This window comes from Arachis stenosperma, chromosome 10, assembly GCF_014773155.1.
Source record: "Arachis stenosperma cultivar V10309 chromosome 10, arast.V10309.gnm1.PFL2, whole genome shotgun sequence".
Lineage (NCBI taxonomy): Eukaryota > Viridiplantae > Streptophyta > Magnoliopsida > Fabales > Fabaceae > Arachis > Arachis stenosperma.
The window spans coordinates 46,330,640-46,343,373 of record NC_080386.1 but is presented as its reverse complement, the minus strand read 5'-3'; the positions used below and the strand labels follow the sequence as shown (position 1 = coordinate 46,343,373).

Here is a 12,734-nt window from a genome sequence, read left to right as displayed (position 1 = left end):
GCAAGGCTTCCCTGCTCTGCCCTCCACAAGAGCAGAGCAGCCTCCTGGGAGCAACATATGGGCCAAAATCAACCAAAATTCAATTTAATTCAATTCCTCACCAAATTGAATCAAGGCCAACTAAACCCATTTCTCCTCAAATCCGAAGCAAGCAAAGCCCATATCATCACTCAAAGGCACAAGAACAAGCTAGATTAGGAATTTCATTTTGTGAATTTATTTTTAATTTTAAGTTCATTTTATTTTTATTTTGTAAAAAGCCTATATAAAGGGCATCACTCTCATTTCAGAAAGGAGGTTGGCTCTAAAAAAAAAAGCTCCATTAGAGAAAAGAGGGCTAGCTCCACTAGGGAGTATTAGGATTTGAAAGCTCTCTCTCCTTTAATTTTCATTTCTGTCTTGAATTTTGGATTGAGATTGAAAGGAATTCTGTTTTCATTCTCCATCTACAACATCTCTGCTTTGTTCTTTGGTGCACGAAATTGTGATCACTACTTTTACACAGAACAATCCCCGGTAATGGCTCCAAAGACTTGGTGCTCAATACCATGGCATAAACACAACTTCGCACAACTAACCAGCAAGTGCATTGGGTCGTCCAAGTAATACCTTACGTGAGTAAGGGTCGATCCCACGGAGATTGTTGGTATGAAGCAAGCTATGGTCACCTTGTAAATCTCAGTCAGGCAGACTCAAATGGGTAGAGTGATAAATGAATAAAGCATAAAGATAAAGATAGAGATACTTATGTATATCATTGGTGAGAGCTTCAGATAAGCGTATGAAGATGCCTTCCCTTCCGTCTCTCTGCTTTCCTACTGTCTTCATCCAATCTTTCTTACTCCTTTCCATGGCAAGCTCATGTAGGGTTTCACCGTTGTCAGTGGCTACCTCCCATCCTCTCAGTGAAAACGTTGCCTATGCTCTGTCACAGCATGGGTAATCAGCTGTCGGTTCTTGGTCAGGCCGGAATAAAATCCATCGATTCTTTTGCGTCTGTCACTAACGCCCCGCCTGCTAGGAGTTTGAAGCACGTCACAGTCATTCAATCATTGAATCCTACTCAGAATACCACAGACAAGGTTAGACCTTCCGGATTCTCTTGAATGCCGCCATCAGTTCTCGCCTATACCACGAAGACTCTGATCTCACGGAATGGCTGGCTCGTTTGTCAGGCGAGCACTCGGTTGTCAGGCGATCAACCATGCATCGTGTATCAGGAATCCAAGAGATATTCACTAAGCCTCGTATGCTTGTAGAACAAGAGTGGTTGTCAGTCACTTTGTTCATAAGTGAGAATGATGATGAGTGTCACGGATCATCACATTCATCAAGTTGAAGAACAGGTGATATCTTGGAACAAGAACAAGCGGAATTGAATAGAAGAACAATAGTAATTGCATTAATACTCGAGGTACAGCAGAGCTCCACACCTTAATCTATGGTGTGTAGAAACTCCACCGTTGAAAATACATAAGAACAAGGTCTAGGCATGGCCGTGAGGCCAGCCTCCCAAAGTGATCAAAAGATCTAAAGAACAAAAGATTCCAAAGATCAGAAGATGTAAAATACAATAGTAAATGGTCCTATATATAGAGAACTAGTACATAGATGAGTAAATGACATAAAAATCCACTTCCGGGCCCACTTAGTGTGTGCTTGGGCTGAGCAAATGAAGCATTTTCGTGTAGAGACTCCTCTTGGAGTTAAACGCCAGCTTTGGTGCCAGTTTGGGCGTTTAACTCCCATTTAGGTGCCAGTTCCGGCGTTTAACGCTGGAATTTCTGTAGGTGACTTTGAACGCCAGTTTGGGCCATCAAATCTTGGGCAAAGTATGGACTATCATATATTGCTGGAAAGCCCAGGATGTCTACTTTCCAACGCCGTTGAGAGCGCGCCAATTGGGCTTCTGTAGCTCCAGAAAATCCACTTAGAGTGCAGGAAGGTCAGAATCCAACAGCATCTGCAGTCCTTTTGAGTCTCTGGATCAGATTTTTGCTCAGATCCCTCAATTTCAGCCAGAAAATACCTGAAATCAAAGAAAAACACACAAACTCATAGTAAAGTCCAGAAAAGTGAATTTTAACTAAAAACTAATAAAAATATACTAAAAACTAACTAGATCATACTAAAAACATACTAAAAACAATGCCAAAAAGCGTACAAATTATCCGCTCATCACAACACCAAACTTAAATTGTTGCTTGTCCCCAAGCAACTGAAAATCAAATAAGATAAAAAGAAGAGAATATACTATAGACTCCAAATTATCAATGAAACTAAGCTCCAAATTAGATGAGCGGGACTAGTAGCTTTTTGCCTCCGAACAGTTTTGGCATCTCACTTTATCCTTTGAAATTCAGAATGATTGGCTTCTTTAGGAACTCAGAATCCAGATAGTGTTATTGATTCTCCTAGTTAAGTATGATGATTCTTGAACACAGCTACTTATTGAGTCTTGGCCGTGGCCCAAAGCACTCTGTCTTCCAGTATTACCACCGGATACATACATGCCACAGACACATAATTGGGTGAACCTTTTCAGATTGTGACTCAGCTTTGCTAGAGTCCCCAATCAGAGGTGTCCAGGGTTCTTAAGCACACTCTTTTTGCCTTGGATCACAACTTTATTTCTTTCTTTTTCTTTCTTTTTCTCTTTCTCTTTTTTTTCGTTTTTTTTTTTCGTTTTCTCCTTTTTTTTTTGTATTCACTTCTTTTTCTTGCTTCAAGAATCATTTTAATGATTTTTCAGATCCTCAGTAACATGTCTCCTTTTTCATCATTCTTTCAAGAGCCAACAATTTTAACATTCATGAACCACAAATTCAAAAGACATATGCACTGTTCAAGCATACATTCAGAAAACAAAAAGTATTGTCACCACATCAAACTAATTAAGCTAGTTTTAAAGATGAATTTGAAATCCTGTACTTCTTGTTCTTTTGTAATAAAAACAGTTTTCATTTAAGAAAGGTGATGGATTCATATTCATAGCTTTAAGGCATAGACACTAAGACACTAATGATCATAAGACACAAACATAGATAAACATAAGCATAAAAATTTCAAAAAACAGAAAAACAAAGAACAAAGAAATTAAAGAACGGGTCCACCTTAGTAATGTCGGCTTGTTCTTCCTCTTGAAGATCCTATGGAGTGCTTGAGCTCCTCAATGTCTCTTCCTTGTCTTTGTTGCTCCTCTCTCATGATACTTTGATCTTCTCTAATTTCATGGAGGAGAATGGAGTGTTCTTGGTGCTCCACCCTTAGTTGTCCCATGTTGGAACTCAATTTCTCCTAGGGAGGTGTTGATTTGCTCCCAATAGTTTTGTGGAGGAAAGTGCATCCCTTGAGGTATCTCAGGGATCTCATGATGAGAGGGGTCTCTTGTTTGCTCCATCCTTTTCTTAGTGATGGGCTTGAGGTCATGCCTTCTCAGTTGAACCGGCTTTCCTCTTGAATTTCTCTTCCATTGGGCGTCCTCTTCATAGATATCTATGAGGACTTGGTCCAACCTTTTGATCAAAGTTGACCCTTCTTCAAGGCCACAACTTCATAGAAGTGGTCTTGATGCACCCTTGAGATGAATCTCTCAATCTCTCATGACTCGGAGGTAGAAGCTTTTGCCTTCCCTTTCCTCTTTCTAGAGGTTTCTCCGGCCTTGGATGCCATAAATGGTTATGAAAAAACAAAAAGCAATGCTTTTACCACACCAAACTTAAAAGGTTTGCTCGTCCTCGAGCAAAAGAAGAAAGAAGAGAGTAGAAGAAGAAGAAATGAGGAAGAAGGGAGTGGCTTTGTGTTCGGCCAAAGAGGGGGAGAAGTGGTGTTTTGGTGTTGTGAAAATGAAGGAGTGAAGAAGGGTTTTTGGGGAAGAGGTGTTGAGGTGATTGGTGAATGGGTGAAGAAGAGAGAGTGTGGTGGGGTTGGTGGGGATCCTGTGGGGTCCACAGATCCTGTGGTGTCAAGGAAAAGTCATCCCTGCACCAAATGGCATTCAAAATCACGTTTTGAGCCATTTCTGGCGTTAAACGCCGGGCTGGTGCCCATTCCTGGCGTTTAACGCCAGGTTCTTGCCCTTTTCTGGCGTTTAACGCCAGTCTGGTGCCCCTTTCTGGCGTTAAACGCCCAGAATGGTGCCAGACTGGGCGTTAAACGCCCAACTGCTAGCCTCACTGGCGTTTAAACGCCAGTGGGTTCTTCCTCCAGGGTGTGCTGTTTTTCTTCCTGTTTTTCATTCTGTTTTTGCTTTTTCAATTGATTTTGTGACTTCTCATGATCATCAACCTACAAAAAACATAAAATAACAAAAGAAAATATATAAAATATAGTCATTGGGTTGCTTCCCAACAAGCACTTCTTTAATGTCAGTAGCTTGACAGAGGGCTCTCATGGAGCCTCACAGATATTCAGAGCAATGTTGGAACCTCCCAACACCAAACTTAGAGTTTGAATGTGGGGGTTCAACACCAAACTTAGAGTTTGGTTGTGGCCTCCCAACACCAAACTTAGAGTTTGACTGTGGGGGCTCTACTTGACTCTGATTTGAGAGAAGCTCTTCATGCTTCTTCTCCATGGTGACAGAGGGATATCCTTGAGCCTTAAACATAAAGGATTCTTCATTCACTTGAATGATTAGTTCACCTCCATCAACATCAATCACAGCCTTTGCTGTGGCTAGGAAGGGTCTGCCAAGGATGATGGATTCATCCATGCACTTCCCAGTCTCTAGGACTATGAAATCAGTAGGGATGTAATGGTCCTCAATCTTCACCAAAACATCCTCTACAAGTCCATGATCTTGTTTTCTTGAGTTGTCTGCCATCTCTAGTGAGATTCTTGCAGCTTGTACCTCAAAGATCCCTAGCTTCTCCATTACAGAGAGAGGCATGAGGTTTACACTTGACCCTAAGTCACACAGAGCCTTCTTGAAGGTCATGGTGCCTATGGTGCAAGGTATTGAAAACTTCCCAGGATCTTGTTTCTTTTGAGGTAATTTCTTCCTAGACAAGTCATCCAGTTCTTTGGTGAGCAAAGGAGGTTCATTCTCCCAAGTCTCATTTCCAAATAATTTGTCATTTAGCTTCATGATTGCTCCAAGGTATTTAGCAACTTGCTCTTCAGTGACATACTCATCCTCTTCAGAGGAAGAATACTCATCAGAGCTCATGAATGGCAGAAGTAAATCCAATAGAATCTCTATGGTCTCATTTTGAGCCTCAGATTCCCATGGTTCCTTACTAGGGAACTCATTGGAGGTCAGTGCACGCCCATTGAGGCCTTCCTCAGTGGCGTCCACTTCCTCTCTTTCCTCTCCAGATTCGGCCATGGTTATGGCTTTGCACTCTCCTTTTGGATTTTCTTCTGTATTACTTGGGAGAGTACTAGGAGGGAGTTCAGTAACTTTCTTGCTCAGCTGTCCCACTCGTGCCTCCAAATTCCTAATGGAGGATCTTGTTTCAGTCATGAAACTTTGAGTGGTTTTGATTAGATCAGAGACCATGGTTGCTAAGTCAGATGGGTTCTGCTTAGAATTCTCTGTCTGTTGCTGAGAAGATGATGGAAAAGGCTTGCCATTGCTAAACCTGTTTCTTCCACCATTATTGTTATTGAAACCTTGTTGAGGTCTCTCTTGATTCTTCCATGAGAAATTTGGGTGATTTCTCCATGAAGAATTATAGGTGTTTCCATAGGGTTCTCCTAGGTAATTCACCTCTTCCATTGAAGGGTTCTCAGGATCATAAGCTTCTTCTTCAGATGAAGCATCCTTAGTACTGCTTGGTGCATTTTGCATTCCAGACAGACTTTGAGAAATTAAATTGACTTGTTGAGTCAATATCTTGTTCTGAGCCAGTATGGCATTCAGAGTATCAATCTCAAGAACTCCTTTCTTCTGACTTGTCCCATTGTTCACAGGATTTCTTTCAGAAGTGTACATGAATTGGTTATTTGCAACCATTTCAATGAGCTCTTGAGCCTCTGTAGGCGTCTTCTTCAGATGAAGAGATCCTCCAGCAGAGCTATCCAAAGACATCTTGGATAGTTCAGAGAGACCATCATAGAAAATACCTATGATGCTCCATTCAGAAAGCATGTCTGAGGGACACTTTCTGATTAATTGTTTGTATCTTTCCCAAGCTTCATAGAGGGATTCACCATCCTTCTGTCTGAAGGTTTGGACTTCCACTCTAAGCTTACTCAATTTTTGAGGTGGAAAGAACTTTGCCAAGAAGGCATTGACTAGCTTTTCCCAAGAGTCCAGGCTTTCTTTAGGTTGAGAGTCCAACCATATTCTAGCTCTGTCTCTTACAGCAAAAGGGAATAGCATCAGTCTGTAGACCTCAGGGTCTACCCCATTAGTCTTGATTGTGTCACAGATTTGCAAGAACTCAGCTAAAAACTGATGAGGATCTTCCAATGGAAGTCCATGGAACTTGCAATTCTGTTGCATTAGAGAAACTAACTGAGGCTGAAGCTCAAAGTTGTTTGCTCCAATGGCAGGGATAGAGATGCTTCTCCCATAGAAGTCGGGAGTAGGTGCAGTAAAGTCACCCAGCACCTTCCTTGCATTGTTGGCATTGTTGTTGTTTTCGGCTGCCATAGGTTCTTCTTCCTTGAAGAATTCGGTCAGGTCCTCAACAGAGAGTTGTGCCTTAGCTTCTCTTAGCTTTCGCTTCAAGGTCCTTTCAGGTTCAGGGTCAGCTTCAACAAGAATGCCTTTGTCTCTGCTCCTGCTCATATGAAAGAGAAGAGAACAAGAAAATGTGGAATCCTCTATGTCACAGTATAGAGATTCCTTGAGGTGTCAGAGGAAAAGAAAAGTAGAAGACAGAAGTAGAAAATTCGAATTTATCAAAGAAGATGGGGTTCGAATTTTGCATTAAGGAATAGTGTTAGTCCATAAATAGAAGGATGTGAAAAGAGGGGAAGTAATATTCGAAAATTAAGTAAAAAATTTTGAAAACATTTTTGAAAAACACTACTTGATTTTCGAAAATAAGAGTGGGAAAGAAATCAAATGATTTTTGAAAAAGATTTTGAAATTAGAAGTTAAAAAGATTTGTTTGAAAACTATTTTGAAAAAGATGTGATTAAAAAGATATGATTGGTTTTAAAAAAGATGTGATTGAGAAGATATGATTTGAAAAACATTTTAAAAAGAGTTGATTTTAAAATTAATGACTTGCTTGACAAGAAAAGATATGATTCAAAAATTAAACCTTCCTCAACAGAAAAGGCAACATACTTGAAATTTTGAATCAAATCATTAATTGTTAGTAAGTATCTTTGAAAAAGGAAAGAAATTGATTTTGAAAACATTTGATTGAAAAGATTTGATTTGAAAAAGATTTGATTTTGAAAAACTTTGAAAACTTGAAAAAAATTGATTTTGAAAACAAAATCTTCCCCCTAGTGCCATCCTGGCGTTAAACGCCTAGAATGGTATCCATTCTGGCGTTTAACGCCCAAAATGCTACCTTTTTGGGCGTTAAACGCCCAACCAGGTACCCTGGCTGGCGTTTAAACGCCAGTCTTTCCTTCTTCACTGGGCGTTTTGAACGCCCAGCTTTTTCTGTGTAATTCCTCTGCTGCATGTTCTGAATCTTCAGTTCCCTGTACTATTGACTTGAAAATAGAACCAAGATCAAATAAACTTAAGATTAGACACTAGACTCAAACAAGAAACTTAAAGTATTTTTGGTTTTTATGATTTTTAAAAATTTTTTGTGCTTTTTTTTCGAAAATTATGTGAAAACAGAAAATAAAGGTTTCAGAATTCTCAATTTGAATTTCCAGGAATCATTGCAATGCTAGTCTAAGACTCCGGTCCAGGAATTAGACATGGCTTCACAGCCAGCCAAGCTTTCAAAGAAAGCTTCGGTCCAAAACACTAGACATGGCCAATGGCCAGCCAAGCCTTAGCAGATCATTGCTCCAATAGCAAGATTGATAGAGATCAACAAGCTATTGTGATGATCAGTTGAAACCTCGGTCCAATAAGATTAGACATGGCTTCACAGCCAGCCAGATTTCAGCAGATCACCATGAAACTCTAGAATTCATTCTTAAGAACTTTGAAGAAAAAAATACCTAATCTAAGCAACAAGATGAACCGTCAATTGTCCATACTCAAGAACAATCCCCGGCAACGGCGCCAAAAACTTGGTGCACGAAATTGTGATCACTACTTTTACACAGAACAATCCCCGGTAATGGCTCCAAAGACTTGGTGCTCAATACCATGGCATAAACACAACTTCGCACAACTAACCAGCAAGTGCACTGGGTCGTCCAAGTAATACCTTACGTGAGTAAGGGTCGATCCCACGGAGATTGTTGGTATGAAGCAAGCTATGGTCACCTTGTAAATCTCAGTCAGGCAGACTCAAATGGGTAGAGTGATAAACGAATAAAGCATAAAGATAAAGATAGAGATACTTATGTATATCATTGGTGAGAGCTTCAGATAAGCGTATGAAGATGCCTTCCCTTCCATCTCTCTGCTTTCCTACTGTCTTCATCCAATCCTTCTTACTCCTTTCCATGGCAAGCTCATGTAGGGTTTCACCGTTGTCAGTGGCTACCTCCCATCCTCTCAGTGAAAATGTTGCCTATGCTCTGTCACAGCATGGGTAATCAGCTGTCGGTTCTCGGTCAGGCCGGAATAAAATCCATCGATTCTTTTGCGTCTGTCACTAACGCCCCGCCTGCTAGGAGTTTGAAGCACGTCACATTCATTCAATCATTGAATCCTACTCAGAATACCACAGACAAGGTTAGACCTTCCGAATTCTCTTGAATGCCGCCATCAGTTCTCGCCTATACCACGAAGACTCTGATCTCACGGAATGGCTGGCTCATTTGTCAGGCGAGCACTCGGTTGTCAGGCGATCAACCATGCATCGTGTATCAGGAATCCAAGAGATATTCACTAAGCCTCGTATGCTTGTAGAACAAGAGTGGTTGTCAGTCACTTTGTTCATAAGTGAGAATGATGATGAGTGTCACGGATCATCACATTCATCAAGTTGAAGAACAGGTGATATCTTGGAACAAGAACAAGCGGAATTGAATAGAAGAACAATAGTAATTGCATTAATACTCGAGGTACAGCAGAGCTCCACACCTTAATCTATGGTGTGTAGAAACTCCACCGTTGAAAATACATAAGAACAAGGTCTAGGCATGGCCGTGAGGCCAGCCTCCCAAAGTGATCAAAAGATCTAAAGAACAAAAGATTCCAAAGATCAGAAGATGTAAAATACAATAGTAAAAGGTCCTATATATAGAGAACTAGTACATAGATGAGTAAATGACATAAAAATCCACTTCCGGGCCCACTTGGTGTGTGCTTGGGCTGAGCAAATGAAGCGTTTTCGTGTAGAGACTCCTCTTGGAGTTAAACGCCAGCTTTGGTGCCAGTTTGGGCGTTTAACTCCCATTTAGGTGCCAGTTCCGGTGTTTAACGCTGGAATTTCTGTAGGTGACTTTGAACGCCGGTTTGGGCCATCAAATCTTGGGCAAAGTATGGACTATCATATATTGATGGAAAGCCCAGGATGTCTACTTTCCAACGCCGTTGAGAGCGCGCCAATTGGGCTTTTGTAGCTCCAGAAAATCCACTTCGAGTGCAGGGAGGTCAGAATCCAACAGCATCTGCAGTCCTTTTGAGTCTCTGGATCAGATTTTTGCTCAGATCCCTCAATTTCAGCCAGAAAATACCTGAAATCACAGAAAAACACACAAACTCATAGTAAAGTCCAGAAAAGTGAATTTTAACTAAAAACTAATAAAAATATACTAAAAACTAACTAGATCATACTAAAAACATACTAAAAACAATGCCAAAAAGCGTACAAATTATCCGCTCATCATTCTTCTGCATAATTCAAGAAATTAAGGATTCGAATCAAAACTCTCTTACTGCTTTCATCTTTCTTTCTTCTTCAATCTGCTTTCTACTTTGATCAAGGAAGGAATTGAGATCTAGACTTATTTTCTAGTCTCATTGATTCCCTGAGATCTTGTCTCTTTAAATTTCACAATTGAGCTGAGTTACATTCTGTGTTGCTTCTTCAAGCAATTTTCCATTTCTGTTTAAATCTGCTGCACTTATTTCATCTTTTACTCCTCTGCTTGATTGCTCTTTACATTTTCTTGTTGAATTTTAAATTCCCTGCACCCAATCCCCTTTACATTTAATGCAATTTACATTTCGTGCAATTTAAGTTTCAGCTATTTTACATTCTTGCACTTTAAGTTTTATGCAATCTTACTTTCTGCAACTTTAAATTTCCAGTCGATTACAATTCTGTTGGCTACATTTCATCCAATATTCCTTCAATGTTAGCTTGACTAAACTAATCACCCACTAAAGTTGCTTGATTCATCAATCCCTGTGGGATCGACCTCACTCTAAGTGAGTTATTACTACTTGATGCGACCCGGTATACTTGCCGGTTGGATTTGTGTGTTGGAAATTCGTTTTTCCGCAAAAACACCATCACAATCTCCGTGGGATTCAACCCCACTCTATTGTGGGTTATTACTTGACAATAATTTGGTGCGCTTGCCAAAGAACGGATTCATTATATAATGAGTGAATTCCGGTCATCAAGTTTTATGGCCCATTGCCGGGGATTGATCTTGAATTGACAATGATTAAGTTGATGAGTGTTTAGATTAAGCCTTTTTTTTTACTTTGTTAGTCTCTTTAATTTCAGTCTTTACTTTATTCATTTCGTTTAGTATTTTAATTCTTGTTTTAGATTGTGTTTTGTGTTGTGGATGACAGGGAAAAGAGGAGCTATAACCTCCTACGATTTTGAACCAGAGAGAACATTTTTGAGATTGAAAAGAAAAGTAGTGGCAAGAGGCAAAAGAGTGGTTGGTGAAGAAGAAGAAGAAGAGAATGCAACCTAAACCATGGAAGGTGAAGCACATAACCATCATAAAGAAGCAGTTGGAAACCATTCTCCTCCACAAGAGAGGAGAGTGCTAGGCTCTTATATCAATCCTAATCTTGGGAATTGTGGGAGCAACATCTTGAGACCTAACATACATGCCAACAATTTTGAGCTCAAACCACAGCTAATCACTCTTGTTCAGAACAACTGTTCACTTGGAGGAAATGCTCAAGAAAGGCAAAGGATCCAACCCTGACAATCATATCTTCAACTACTCCTGATGGTATCTTAATAGAACCATCGGCAAGTTCAAGGCACATGCAGGTTGGTTTGACTTCATCAGTCAAACTAAGCTTCTTTATTAGTAAAGTAGGTATTAGGTTGATACTTTCTCCAAGGTCACATAGAGCTGTCCTTGTACAAGTATCACCTAGAGTGTATAGTATCATAAAGCTTCCAGGGTCTTTAAACTTCACTGGTAAGCTGTTCTGAATGATTGCACTGCATTCCTCAGTGAGGAGGACTATTTGTGTCTCTCTCCAATCCTTCTTATGACTTAGAATATCCTTCATGAACATTACATAAGAAGGTATCTGTTCCGAGGGTTACCTGAAACTGTAGGTCGATCTCGGACGAGATATTCTGTACTGGTCAGAGCGGTTATGTCTGACTTGATGATGGTGGCAGGAGCCGCCGTGTCCGACTTGTTGGACTTGGTGGTGGTGCTGATCCTTCGTCACCGGAGTGTGGTGGTACCTGTAAGGGACTCCGATGCTTAAGTTAGCAAGGGTATTAAGCAGGTTTTTAGTAGAATCAAGGTATGAGTTATACCTGGGTGCTCTAGTGTATTTATAACGGCGTAGAGTGACCTTCTTAGATAAGATAAGTTAGTTATCTTATATTTATCTTATCATCAAGTGAGGTTATCTTATCTTCAAGGGAACCGCCCTTCTCTCTGTAGGCTTGGGCTGCCTTAGGATTTGGGGCGTGGTCCTCCATTTGGGTCTTTTTTGGGCTTTCCTAGTGATTTGACCGAGCTCTTTGAGAAGAGGTCGGATTGCCCTGACTGAAGAGGTCGGTCGACTTGCCAGTAGAACATCCCGGGTCAGACAGCTCGACCTAGGGTATGAACAGTGCCCCTGCTCGAGCTCGGTCTTCTTTTTCGAGGTCGTGTCTTCAATTTTAGGACTTCGATCCTTTTATGGTGAAGCTGAACTCGAGCATTTTGTCGACTTCTTCTTTGTAAGGTTCTCCTTTGAATGCGAAACATTTTCTTTTGAATTTTTATTCTTTTGAAAATGCGCGTCTCCTTGCTTTGGGAATGCGCGAGGATTTAATAACCTCATTAATACATTTAATGTTCCGTTTCTTCGTTCATTTTGAACTTTTCACAAAAATGGTTTCTCTTCTCTGTTTCTTTACTATAACTTCCCCTTTTTCTTTCTCGCTTTCAGTTTTTGCCTAAGACTTGCATTTTCGCGTTTCTTTCCGCGATGTCATTTGGTGATTCTTGGTGTTTTTCGTTGCTCGAAAGGCTATTCCATCTCTCCGTCTTCAATCTCTTCGAAGTTTTCTCCTTTGTTCAGGTTGGTTCTTCTTTTTGTTGTTCTTATTATTTTTTGGTAAAGCTTTGATTTTGCCTGTACGTTGGAAAGCTTGAACCTTTTTGTACTCTTGTGCTTGTTCATCAATGTGATGTATTTTTTTGGCTTCTTTTTTGTCTTTATGCGTAGTCCTGGTATTTCTCTTGATTGAGGCTTTTTAGGGCTTTGCATGTTTTGTTGCCCTCTGATTTTGTAGCTTTTTGGGGTAATGGCTTTGGTTGAT

General features: G+C 40.4%; 1 protein-coding gene and 1 non-coding gene across 2 annotated transcripts; one reads left to right on the top strand and one right to left on the bottom strand.

Annotated features, from left to right (window-relative positions):
• The first annotated feature begins 6,088 nt into the window (after nt 1-6,088).
• LOC130958585 (small nucleolar RNA R71) lies at nt 6,089-6,196 on the top strand. Its single transcript, XR_009077698.1, has one exon. It is a non-coding gene; the product is annotated as a small nucleolar RNA R71 (small nucleolar RNA).
• A 4,899-nt stretch (nt 6,197-11,095) lies between these two features.
• Nucleotides 11,096-11,479, bottom strand: LOC130957046 (uncharacterized). Its single transcript, XM_057883948.1, has one exon. It carries the CDS (start codon nt 11,477-11,479, stop codon nt 11,096-11,098), a length of 384 nt encoding a protein of 127 aa, XP_057739931.1.
• Between the last annotated feature and the right edge of the window lie 1,255 nt (nt 11,480-12,734).